Raw genomic sequence first — 12,994 nt, forward strand, 5'->3', positions numbered from 1 at the left:
GATGCCTTGCATGCTTGACAGCTGGGACTGAATGGGTGCTTTAGTATGCTTGAGAAACACCTTATCTCAAGGTGCATCCACTGAAGAACTATAGCTGTTTTGTTTTCTAACCAATACCTTAGTCTTCACCTGATGTCCAAGCCATCATTCTGATTTAAGCACTGACAATTCCAGCCAGGAAACCCATTGTTCTCCTTTGTGTGATTAGGGATATCTGGGATCCCTGGAGCCTCTCAACTGGTATTCACCCACACTCTCACCTTGCTGCAAGACCTCTGTGTATTGCTTACACTGAGTACTCTGGATCATGCACCTCTTTCCTCTCTCTGTCTCCTCCCCTACGTGCCCAATGAATCCCCTCAATTGTCAATTTAGTTCCCTCTATTCTACTTAGCATTTCACAGTACCAGCCTGGGAAGTGCGGGGGAACCACGGCCAAGCTGGGTGCACAATGGTCAAAGATCCCTTGGGGTACTGTACATGTATGCTTGGAAAAACTGAAGGCAAAAGGAGAAGAGGACAGCAGAGGATAAGATGGTTTAACAACAGAAAGAGTCACAGAGGCAATGAACATGAATTTGGACATCACTCCAGAAGTTAGTGGTAGGCAGGGGGCCTGGCACGCTGTGGTCCATGGGGTCACAAAGAGTCGGATACGACTTAACGACAGAACAACAACAGCAACAACTTGAGTATTTGTGGTAACAGTTTGCATTGGGTCTTGAGGCCTGTGGGAGTGGGGCAGCTTTCAAGTAGACTTTAATTCTAAATGGATGGTAAACAGTCTGTGTCCATACAAGTCATTTATTGCAGCCTAGCCTATGGCACACAGGTTGAGCTGGGCACGGGACAGAGGCATACACATAGGCAGTCTGGGCTGTCCCCCTCCCTCTCCCAGTGACACAAAATCAGGACACATCCTCCATCCAGTGGATAGTCCAGGGAACAAGAAGACACACCTCCCTGCCCCCTGTTCTGGACACATGCAGCACCCAGTTAGTTACTTCTGCAACTACCTACTTTCTTCTGCAATCTGCTAACCAAAAATAATTAACCATTTCCCTCCACATAGAGCCCTTGTCTCTGCCTCCTGACTGAACATAATGTACCCTACTGCTGGTTGCTGCTGCTTACGCATATCTGAATGCCCAGCTCCGGATCACCACACAGGTCTTTCAGGCAGTACGGAAGCAGCACAACATCAGAGTACACAAGCAGCACTCCCAAGCCATGTCTGGGCAACTTGAATATTCCAAATTCATGGCACTTTCCGAGTCCGTAGCCCCAGACTCGAGTATTTGCCCAAGTTGTTGAAACGTGTGACTCAGGTCCGCACAAGTCAGCAAAAAATGTGTGTTTTCATGACTCTGACCCGAGTCACTTAACTTGAGTCCCAATCCCTGTGTTTCTATTCTTTGAACATTGCTGGCCATGGGTTTGGTTTTCTCTGTTAAAGAGGTGGAAGTGTCAGAAAGCTGATCTGATGAGTCTAAAGGGGCAACTTTCTTGGTCAGGTCAGCTGTGAAAGGGAGACAGCTTCACAGAAGAAACATGGTCCGAAACTGGCATTTGACTTAGTTACTCCTGATTTGTTCACATTGTTGTACTCCCAAAGAAGAGAAACTCATTAAGATGGATTATACATTTATGCACATTATGTTTACAATCATGATCTAGTAACCGTGGGTTGAGCTCCTAATTTCTTTGCGTCCTTTCAACTTCATGGCCTAACCAGGCATTTTTAATGGTTTTTATCTAGTACATGAAAAAAGGAGTTGGGGGTGTAACATTTTATTTATGTGAAAAATAAAGGGCTATTCCAGTTAGGTGCAGGGACCAAAAAAAATTCAGGCCTTGATAATGCAAGAGAGGTGCATGAAGCAATGCTGCAAATCTCCTCCCCTTCAAAAGGGCATGCATGCCCCAACCCTCCCCTTACTTCTCTGCCTCCCTCCTCCACAGCCCCACTGCCTCTTCAAAACAGGCAGGCCTTGGAATGTGCTGGGAGCAGAAGATTCTACCACCCCCAGAGCACTCCTGCCTACTCTGGTTTTAAGTAGAAGGTTTTAAGAAGGGGAGGAGGAAGGAGGTGGAGGCGGCCATAAGGTCCAATCCTGTTCCAATCATTCCAGAAGAATGAGCAGAAATCACAGCAGCAATACCGCTTCTGCAGTACCGCTGCTGCTACCTCAGTCCTCCTCCTCCTCAAGCTCCGTACTACCCAAAGCACAGGGCCCAGGACAGTCATTCTGGTTTGCCCTATCTTAGGGACAGCTCTAGAAACACACACGTACACCCCATGGCTGTGGTGGGAAAGACTGGGTACTGGTGGCAGGCAGAGTTTAGTGAGTTACACAAGGCAAAGAAAAGTTCCCTTATTATTCCTCTTCTGGCACACCATCAAGCATTTGTTTCCAGACTGGCTCTCTAGACAAAGCTTATGCTCAGCTCTGAAACGAGATACTGTCAGGCCACAGGAGGCACTTTCACCCAAACAATGCATCTGCTCCAAACGCAAGCAAGGTACTGGACAATAGCCTGCTTGTTCTGTGGGCTTGTGGGCATCGCTTAAAAATGCAAAATGACAGCCGCATCACTCCTCCTCTGGTGATAAAGTGCTAGAACATGAGACTGGAGCCAAGATTGTGGGTGCCCCATGCTGAGAAGGTCAACTGCTGTAAGAAATGTTGCCGTTTTTCCTTCACAGATTCCTACTCAAATTCTGCCCTGTGTGGGGTGTGTGAGCATCTTTTGCAACCCAGCATGAGGTCAGCCTGCTGCAACACTGGGTGAGCAGGTGCAATGAAGGGGGGGTTCAGTAGCGTTCCCTTTGGTGGGCATGAAAATGCACTTCTATTTCTGTTCAGACCACTACAATTACTCCAGTGTGAATCCAACCAAAATGGTTCCATTGCATGCTTGGGTCCTACTCTTTCAGACAAAAATGTTGACTTCACACTGTGCCAAGGCAGCTCTGTCATAATTCCTACTCACAAAATTAGTGCACAGTTAGCATATTTGGTTCCAGAACTGAAAAGGTCAGGCATGAGACTGGGTTGACCACAGATCCAATGGAGGACAGAGTGCCTCTACCTTTAACCATTGTATAGAAGAGGGAATTTTGGCAGGTGCAGCTTGACATGGAAGGGTTTAAGAAGCTGCACCTGCCAAAATTCCTTCTTCTACAATGGTTAAAGTTATAGGCACTCTGTCCTCCATTGGATCTGGTCACCCTGCATGAGACAGGGTGCTACTTTTTCCCTTCCAGCTGCATAAACAGAAGGTAGGCAATCAGTTCTGGTACAGCAGCAGGTGCTGTGATTGTTGGAAGGAGAGAACAAAATGCCAGCCAATGGAGATACCTCATCATGATTGTCTGTCGGCTTTTACATAACAGATGTACAAGAGGAAATGGGTACTGGGTTTTTGCCTGGCTCAGCTGCACTGACTCAGCCCCTGGTGGATTACTGTAAACCAGGCACACATCAGTAATTCTAAGTCATGTGAGCAAACACAACAGACCACAGGAATTGCAAGGGAAGCTGCTGTTACCAGCTCCTGGAGCACTAGTTTTCACTGGTGGCTGTGAAGAAAGCCATAGCTTGTGTGTGGACAACGGACATTGACTGTAAAATAATCTGTCAAGGAATATAAGGATAGCCCTGCTGAATCAAACTAAAGATCCGGCTTGTTAGCAAAGCAACCCCTTTTGGATTTAAGTATCCATTTTGGACAAGCAAGGCTATTGCATACTGACAGGGGGTTGTGCCTTTAAGTTATTAGTCTGGCAAGAATGGAAACCACATGCAGGACATTTGTGCTTTTAATGAGCAAAGTCTGCCTATCCAGGAAGCTTGGCCCTAGGACAATGAGAATTTCTACAGACAACACCAACTCAGCAGAATGCAATGAGCTACTCCTTGCCACAGGCAAATGGGCATAAGAACAGCCCCACTGGATCAGGCCATAGGCCCAGCTAGTCCAGCGTCCTGTATCTCACAGCGGCCCACCAAATGCCCCAGGGAGCACACCAGATAACAAGAGACCTCATCCTGGTGCCCTCCCTTGCACCTGGCATTCTGACATAGCCCATTTCTAAAATCAGGAGGTTGCACATACACATCATGGCTTGTACCCCATAATGGATTTTTCCTCCAGAAACTTGTCCAACGTATCTAGAGCAGCAGTTCTCAAACCTTTTGGTCTCCAGAGCCCTTTGGACTCCTAAAAGAAGACTTGGGTAGCCCCAGAGTACCAGTGCCCAATGCTAAATACCAGCAAAGAGATGGAGCAGGTGGGGAATGAGAAAGGAGGCCACCTGGCTAGGTAAGAGGGTGGGATGGCAGGACCCAGACAACTCTCACTCCTGTAAACAGCTGTCTTGATTACATCCACAAACTTTTTTTTTTTAAGGGCATACACATGGAGCTACTGTTGGGTTGTTGCCTCTAGTCTGTTCACACATTGGTGAAGAACTTGCTCACCTCTCATAAGGGTGCAGTCCCCTTCTGTTGGATTGTAGCTAAAGATAGGAAAAGATCTAGCAGCTTCTGTCCAAGGATTTTGTTTTGTTTTCTGCTAGTGTTTTAAACTCCATGTCAACTTTGCCAAACCCTGTTTTGAAACAACCTTATTTCCTCTCGACCTGTTTCTTGTGTCTTTAGCACATCTCCATCCCCTCCCTGTTTCTTATCTGCCTTGTTTATTCAGTCTGTTTATTACTCATTACTACCTGCTTGGTCTCGGGTCCTCAAACTACAGCTTGTCACATTTCCCAGACTGCTCAAACCTCACTACTGTTTTGGTTTTTGAGCAAAATTTGTGCAACATTTTGAGCAGAATCTGATGTTGGAAACCCCTTTACAGAACTGGGCGAGGGGAGATTTTCAAGAGCACTCTGACTTTTCCACACCTTGGGGGTTGCAGCAGAAACCTACTGAAATTCACCAATTGAGCAAGTCTACTGCCCAATCCTGTCTCACACCACTGGGGAATAACCAGTTTCAAATTAATGTTTTTAGTCCATGAATTCATCACAGAAAGTTAGAGAATAAAAGTCTTTAGAGTTTCATATCATCAGACGTATCAGATGATAGTATCAAATTAGTAAGTCCATGAAATGCAGCAGGAAAAAGGAGGTTGATCAGAGTTCTTTAAGGATTAATTCAATAATATTTAACTAATTAGTAATAGAAATGCTATTAGTATGTTATACTAAAAGTAGCCCACAGAAACAGCATTTCTGTCTTGGCCATTGAAGGAATAGTTTCATTAGACAGGAATACAATCACCACATCATTTGATCCTCAGTTTCAATCTTTGGTATCAAAGGGACCTTTGTTCCGACAAACAGTCTTATCAGATACCCGTCTTGGAAGAGCTCTGCTAATGCAGGCCTGGTCCGTGTGTCCTGGTTCGATTGCAGGCTGAAGGTGTGGCTCTTCAGTACATGCACTTAATGGCTGTGCTTGGTGCAGCTGAGACTGCAGCATGTTCTTGGCAAAGGAGACCTGCAAGTCCTTCTCTATGCAGTCTCTTCCCAACCTGACCTGGTTGCTGAAGGGATCAGGGGCTTCCAAGCCTGCAGGAGGAGGCTTCAGCTGAGCAGGCTCTCTGTCCCTGATGAGTCTCTCTGCCTCCCACCCCCTCACCTCCTAGGGTTAGGGTTGGACAGATGAGGCAGGGGACAGAGATGGCATCTGGTGTCCCATCTCAGGTGCCCAAATATTTTGGGCTACTCCTGCATGGATGACTCAACTATGACTGATGTTCTTATGGAGGAACCTGAGGGCTTCCACAATTCATTGTTTGAAAACCCTTGGCTAAGGCAGTGATGGCACCATAAAAAAAATACTGGGGGCAAAGAAGGGGTAAAATGCATTTCTGGGTGGAGAGGCAAGCTGAATCCCAGATGTTCGATTTCTGAAAGAGAAACAATAATATAAGAACATAAGAACATAAGAACAGCCCCACTAGATCCGACCATAGGCCCATCTAGTCCAGCTTCCTGTATCTCACAGCGGCCCACCAGATGCCCCAGGGAGCACACCAGATAACAAGAGACCTGCATCCTGGTGGCCTCCCTTGCATCTGACATAGCCCATTTCTAAAATCAGGAGGTTGCACATACACATCATGGCTTGAAACCCGTAATGGATTTTTCCTTCAGAAACTTGTCCAATCCCCTTTTAAAGGCACCCAGGCCAGATGCCGTCACCACAACTTGTGGCAAGGAGTTCCACAGACCAATCACGCGCCGAGTAAAGAAATATTTTCTTTTGTCCTAACCCGCCCAATACTCAATTTTAGTGGATGTCCCCTGGTTGCGGTGTTGTGTGAGAGTGTAAAGAGCATCTCTCTATCCACTCTATCCTTCCCATGCATAATTTTGTATGTCTCAATCATGTCCCCCCTCAGGCGTCTCTTTTCTAGGCTAAAGAAGCCCAAACGCCGTAGCCTTTCCTCATAAGGAAGGTGCCCCAGCCCAGTAATCATCTTAATCGCTCTCCTTTGCACCTTTTCCATTTCCACTATATCCTTTTTCAGATGTGGTGACCAGAACTGGACACAATATTCCAGGTGTGGCCTTACCATTGATTTGTATAATGGCATTGTAATATTAGCTGTTTAGTTCTCAATACCTTTTCTAATGATCCCAAGCATAGAATTGGCTTTCTTCACTGCTACCGCACATTGGGTCGACACTTTCATCGACCTGTCCACCACCACCCCAAGATCTCTCTCCTGATCTGTCACAGGCAGCTCAGAACCCATTTGCCTATATCTAAAGTTTTGATTTTTTGCCCCAATGTGCATGACTTTACACTTACTTATATTGAAACGCATCTGCCATTTTGCTGCCCATTCTGCCAGTTTGGAGAGATCCTTTTGGAGCTCCTCACAATCACTTCTGGTCTGGGTGGTGATTGAATCAAAATCACCACCCAGAAAAGCTTTGTGTCCTCTGCAAATTTAGCCACCTCACTGCTCAACCCAGTCTCCAGGTCATTTATGAACAGGTTGAAAAGCACCGGTCCCAGGACAGATCCTTGGGGCACACCGCTTTTCACTTCTCTCCATTGTGAAAATTGCCCATTGACACCCACTCTCTGTTTTCTGGTCTTCAACCAGTTCCCAATCCATGAGAGGACCTGTCCTCTAATTCCCTGACTGTGTAGTTTTTTCAGTAGCCTTTGGTGAGGGACCGTGTTGAATGCCTTCTGAAAGTCCAGATATATAATGTCCACGGGTTCTCCCGCATTCACATGCCTTTTGACCTTTTCAAAGAATTCTAAAAGGTTCATGAGGCAAGACTTACCCTTACAGAAGACATGCTGATTCTCTCTCAGCAAGGCTTGTTCATCTATGTGTTTTGAGATTCTATTTTGGATGAGGCATTCCACCATCTTACCTGGTATAGATGTTAGGCTGACCAGCCTATATTTCCCGGGTCCCCTCTCTTTCCCTTTTTAAAAATCGGTGTGACATTTGCTATCCTCCAGTCCTCTGGCATTGGAGGAACAATGCCATTGTGGCCATTTTGGCAATCCTCGTGGCCATTTTGAGGGACAAGTTGCATATTTTAGTCAAGAGATCTGCAACTTCATTCTTCAGTTCCTTAATAACTCTTGGGTGGATGCCATCAGGGCCCGGTGACTTATTGATCTTTAATTTATCAATGAGGTCTGAAACATCTTCTCTTTTAACCTCTATCTGACTTAATTCCTTGGTCAGGAGGGGCCATTTGGGCAGTGGTATCTGCCCGAGGTCTTCTGCCTTGAAGACAGATGCAAAGAACTCATTTAATTTCTGTGCCATCTCTAGGTCTCCTTTTATCTCCCCTTTCCCTCCCTCACCATCCAGAGGGCCAACCGCTTCTCTGGCGGGTTTCCTACTTCTAACATATTTGAAAAAGCTTTTATTATGCCCTTTAATGTTGCTGGCCATGTGTTCCTCATAGTCTGTCTTGGCCTCCCGTATCACCTTCTTACATTTCTTTTGCCACAGTTTATATATAGTTTGCAAGTAGGCTCCCATTCTAAATATTTTCTGTGAAGCAAATCTGGTGGGCTTTGAAGGAATTCACTTTCAAGGAAGCAAGCTTGGGATGGCAACCACATTTTAATTTCCACTGTATGATTCAGCGACAGGTTCAGCAATTGGAGACGGACAAACTGTTTCTTGTCTAGGAGGCACTTGCCCCTCTTACCTGCCTGGCGCTGCTTATGGGCAGAGGCATACAGGCAGCCACTTCCCCCAGTTGGCAGGGAAAGCTGGAATCTCTGAGCTGCTGCCCACCCCATAGCTCAGATGGGGAAGATCAGAGAGTGAAACAAATGAGCAAGTGCATCTAAAAGGGAACTGCTAAAAAGTCTCTGAAGGTTTTGGTTCTAGCCACAGCCCCAGGGGAACTACTTCAGATAGCTGCTGACAAGATATGGTCATGTATCTGCTTGCAGGGGCCCTCATTCCCCTGTCTGACAAACGCTGACCATGGACCAATTGAGCATCTCTCTTGCTGAGTTGCTAGTCTTTCAATCCCGTCCAGGCATGTCTTTGGTGGCTGTTATGTCAACTGAAAATCCAAGGCAACTGAAATCCTAGAGGCCAACCCTTTCATCTTACCTACAGCAGACATTACCTACAACAAGACGGGTGGCTGATACTTGCTACTTGCTTTGTCCATATCCTAGCTCAGTAACGGAGGTTCAGAGGTAAGCTCAAGCTGAGAACATGATTTGCAGATTGTGGCTAGAGAGAGGCAAGTTTGCCTTGAAGGTTTTGCAAAATATGAGAGTCTCTTGGCATCTCTTGAGGCTAGAAGGCAGGAATTTCCCTGCTCCTTTTCTTTCAGATCAGGTTGGGATGGCAACAGTGCCCTGGCCAGAAATGCTTTTACTTAGTTTCCAAACTTTGGAATTTCCATCTCAAGGTCCTTGGGAGGGAACAATATCTATTCAACTAGCCTGCAAGGGGGGAGGTGCTGCAGAAGGGACTTTTGGAGACAGGTTTCTGTTTCTCTTTTGCTTGGCAATGCAGAAGAAAGTCAGATGACTCCTGTGACTCATCTCACAGTCTCCTGAGCAAGGGGCACACCCATCAGGGATATACCTCACACCCACACGGATTGGACAACTGTTGTTCCTCTTTTTTCTTTCTTTCTTTCATTGTCAACTCCTCCTGTAAAAAAATCAGAGCCTTCCTGTAGGAACTAACAGACCCAGGGTGGAAACCAAGCTGAGTGTGCGTTTGAGGCAGAGAGAGAAAGAGGCGGTGGAGACTGTGTAAGGAAGCAGCCTTGCCTTTCCTTCACCATGGCCCTTTGGCTTTGGCTGCTCTTTGTATCCCTGAGGGCTGAAGACTCTGGTGCTCAGGATCTAGGCTTCAAGGCCTGCAAGAGTGCCCTTAATGAGAAAGTGTTGGAAGTGCTGCCTGGGGGTGGCTGGGACAACCTGCGCAACATGGAGATGGGATTGGTGATGAACCGCAACTACTCCCAGTGCCGGACCACAGAAGACGGCGAATACATCATCCCCAATGATGTCTTTGTGGTGCCCCACAAGAAGAGTACGGTGGAGATACACTCAGAGCTTATTGAGGACTGGTTAAGCTATACAGATGCCTTTGCCCAGTCTGTCAATGCTGAGGCTTCCTTCCTTTCCATGCTGAATGGCAAGTTCTCCTATAGCTCCCAGGAGATCAAGGTGCACAACATCTTTGATGAGACAATCACTACACGGGTGCAAGCACGTTACAACATCTATTCTGTGAAGGCTCAGCCATCCTTCACCTTCCATGAAGACTTCCGCCATCAACTGGTGAGCATCGGCAACCATCTGGAGAACAACCAGAGCCGGATGGCCGAGTACCTCGCAGAAATGCTTGTTCTCGACTATGGTACGCATGTCCTCACAAGTTTGGAGGCTGGTGCCAGCCTCCTACAGGAAGACCAGCTGAAGCGGCAGTTTTTGATGGAGAATCAGTCTGAGAAAGCAGCAGTCACGGCCTCAGCATCATTCTCCTTTTTCAACAAGATCAATGTGGGAATTGGGGGCTCTTCTCAAGTGCTGGATGAGATGACTACAAGCTACCTGCAGAACACTGTGGATTCCAAGCTTGAGGGCTGGGGCAGTGTGCCCTTCTACCCTGGCATCACCCTCCAAAAGTGGCAAGAGGGCATCCCCAACCGCTTAGTGGCTATAGGCAAGTCTGGGTTGCCACTTCCATTTTTCATCACTCCCCAGGCCTTGCCAGAACTTCCAGAACCTACAGTCAAGCGAGTGGCCGCGGCAGTGAAAAAAGCCATCCGCCTCTACTATGCTATCAACACCCACCCAGGCTGTGTCAAGCCCGAGTCGAGTAACTTCAACTTCCAGGCCAATGTAGATGATGGGTCCTGTCAGAAGCCCAATACTAATTTCACCTTCGGCGGAGTCTTCCAGGAGTGCCGTGGGGTATCAGGGGGGGCCACAGAGGAGCTTTGCCAGGCCTACCGTACTCAGAACCCACTGACGGGAAGCTATTCTTGCCCAGACAACTTTTCTGCTGTCCTACTACATGGTGAGGAACGTACGTCCAACAAGCCGCAGACCGAGTGCCATAAGCAATGCCACTCCTGCTGGCTTTTCCTGAAGTGCTGCAAGACTGTGTGTGGCATCCGCTACTACCCCAGCACGGTGCGGTTCGATGCCTACTGGTGTGCTGCTACTGGCCCAGTGCCTCAGAACACAGGCTTTCTTTTTGGAGGACTGTACAGTCCTGGAAGTGAGAACCCAGTGTCCAGGACTTATGGTTGTCCTGCTTACTTCTTCCCCCTGGAACTCTTTGCTGACCTGAAAGTGTGTGTCAGCAGTGACTATGAGATGGGCTCCTGCTTTGCAGTGCCCTTTGGTGGCTTCTTCAGCTGCCAGTCTGGGAACCCTTTGGCTGGGTTGCTGAAAGGACAGAGCCCTGGGGTCCTACAAGACTTTTTCTACCAGGACTCCCCTACCAAATACCCCATGAAATGCCCAGTTGGATACAGTCAACATAAGGCGTTCCTGAGTGATGGCTGTCAAATCCTGTATTGCTTGCAAGCTGGGGCAATTTTTGGCCAGCAGTTAGCCCCTGTCAAGCTCCCACCCTTTTTGCGCACACCATCCCCCATAGCCAATCTTCCAGAAACCATCCTGGTGAGTTCTGATGACAGCCAGGCCTGGGTGAAAGTCCACCAGGGTGGATACTGGAGGCTGGCCAATGCCTCAGATGGAAAGGAGCTGGCCCTCCTTTTCCAAGAACAGTTTCCTTCAGGACCATCAGGAGGTGCCATTGCTGGAATCTCAATGGGAGTGGTCATTGCCTTGACACTTTGCATTGTGCTCATAATCTATAGAATCCGGCAACGCAGGAACAGAGGATACCAGGAGGTGCAAGCTGGGCCTCTCCTAGCAGATCAGGGGAGCTATGGAGGCACAGAAACATCTCCAGAAGTCAATGCTGCCTGAATTCTTTTCAACTTGGACCCCATATGACAAAGATACAGACTTTTAAGTGGGGGCCTGATTCTGAGTACAGGGAGAAGGGCTGAGGGACAAAGCAAGCATTAACTGTGAAATGTCCTTGTCCTGATATCAGGGTTTGTGCAAATCGTTTTGGCCAGAATAGCGATAACCACCTGCAAGAGGACAATGTTTATGTGAGTACATGTAAACAGGGTGTGGGGAAATAAAGAACTAGTAGCTACAGTGAGTAGGGGTGTGTGTGTGTGTGTTAAGCTTATGCTGGGGTGCAGGGAAAATAACTCAAACTTCAAAAGCAAGTTCTTAGCAGTCATTTTGCAACTGCAAGGGCAAGATGTGAGGGGAGGGGATGAGGAAAAAAGCAAAGTGGGGGCTTGGTGTATAATTCAGAGGCAGATCAGGTCTATGACAGCAGCAGCTTAAGAGTTAATGCATATGAGCTTTTAAAAATGTCATTGTCTTTTCTAACCGCTTGCACTGGGCATAAGTATTGCTTCAGTAGCCATCCAATGTCCCCCCCCCCCCGCTCTAATAAATTTTTTAAAAATACTTTTATCCTTTGTGTGACCACTCTTAATCATTGCATTACCATGTTGCTGCTGGGGACAGGGGAAAGAGTACTGAATTAGCATAGCTGACTGGAGTTTTGCAAGGTCCCCCTTGGAACATCTAGCTTAATCTTGCCTTGGGAGTTTCCATCGGAATGTGCTCAATAGGTTTCCGATATGTGCCATTATTGAATTCTCCCTCCCCCTGCCTCTCTGTTTGCATTGATGCAGAGAAAATGATACCAGACTTGCCCTTTGGTATTTATTCCATTTGCATCCTACCTGCCTCTAAGGAATTTAGGTGAGCAAATGTGTTTTTCTTCCAACTCTGTTTGGTAGATTAGGCCAAGAGAAAATGACATGCCTAAGGGCCCAGTTCTATCCAACTTTCCAGCACTGATGCAGCCATGCCAATGTATGCTGCATCCTGCAGTGATGGGGCAGTCATGGAGACTTCTTCAAGGTAAGGTTTGTTCCCTTACTTTGGGGCTGCATCAGCATTGGAAAGTTGGACAGGATTGGACCCTAATAATAACAGCCGCTGACTTTCAAGGGCCAGCAGAGTTTTGAATCCAGGAGTCCTTGATCAAAGTCCAAACGCTAACTGCTACATTTTTCCTAGCACCTTTCTAAGCAGGAATGTATTCAAAAGATGAACCCAATTCATATTTGTACACACTGTAGAGATATGTTATTGGACTACTTAGAACAAAGCCTTGCTTTTTCTGATCAGGCAACAGTGTATCAGCTACAACCTCATTTTATGACAGGGAGGAGACTACACAACAGTAATAGACAAGCCTGTCAGCAAGGATTGACTCAGGTTTTTTTGCAGCCGCTTTTTCCCACAGGAAGCAGCTGTTCGCATTCTTCACCAGGAGACAAAGTCAGGGATGGGCACATGTTGAGATAGGAATTAATTCAAAACAAAGTTGTTTGTTGGCTGAG

At 47.1% G+C, this 12,994-nt stretch overlaps 1 protein-coding gene across 1 annotated transcript; it reads left to right on the top strand.

The window, feature by feature from the left end:
- Positions 1 to 9,241: 9,241 nt before the first annotated feature.
- LOC136659526 (macrophage-expressed gene 1 protein-like) lies at positions 9,242 to 12,015 on the top strand. The gene has a single exon (XM_066636706.1). It carries the CDS (start codon positions 9,315 to 9,317, stop codon positions 11,481 to 11,483), a length of 2,169 nt encoding a protein of 722 aa, XP_066492803.1. The 5' UTR covers positions 9,242 to 9,314; the 3' UTR covers positions 11,484 to 12,015.
- Positions 12,016 to 12,994: the final 979 nt, after the last annotated feature.

Source organism: Tiliqua scincoides, chromosome 1 (genome assembly GCF_035046505.1).
Source record: "Tiliqua scincoides isolate rTilSci1 chromosome 1, rTilSci1.hap2, whole genome shotgun sequence".
Lineage (NCBI taxonomy): Eukaryota > Metazoa > Chordata > Lepidosauria > Squamata > Scincidae > Tiliqua > Tiliqua scincoides.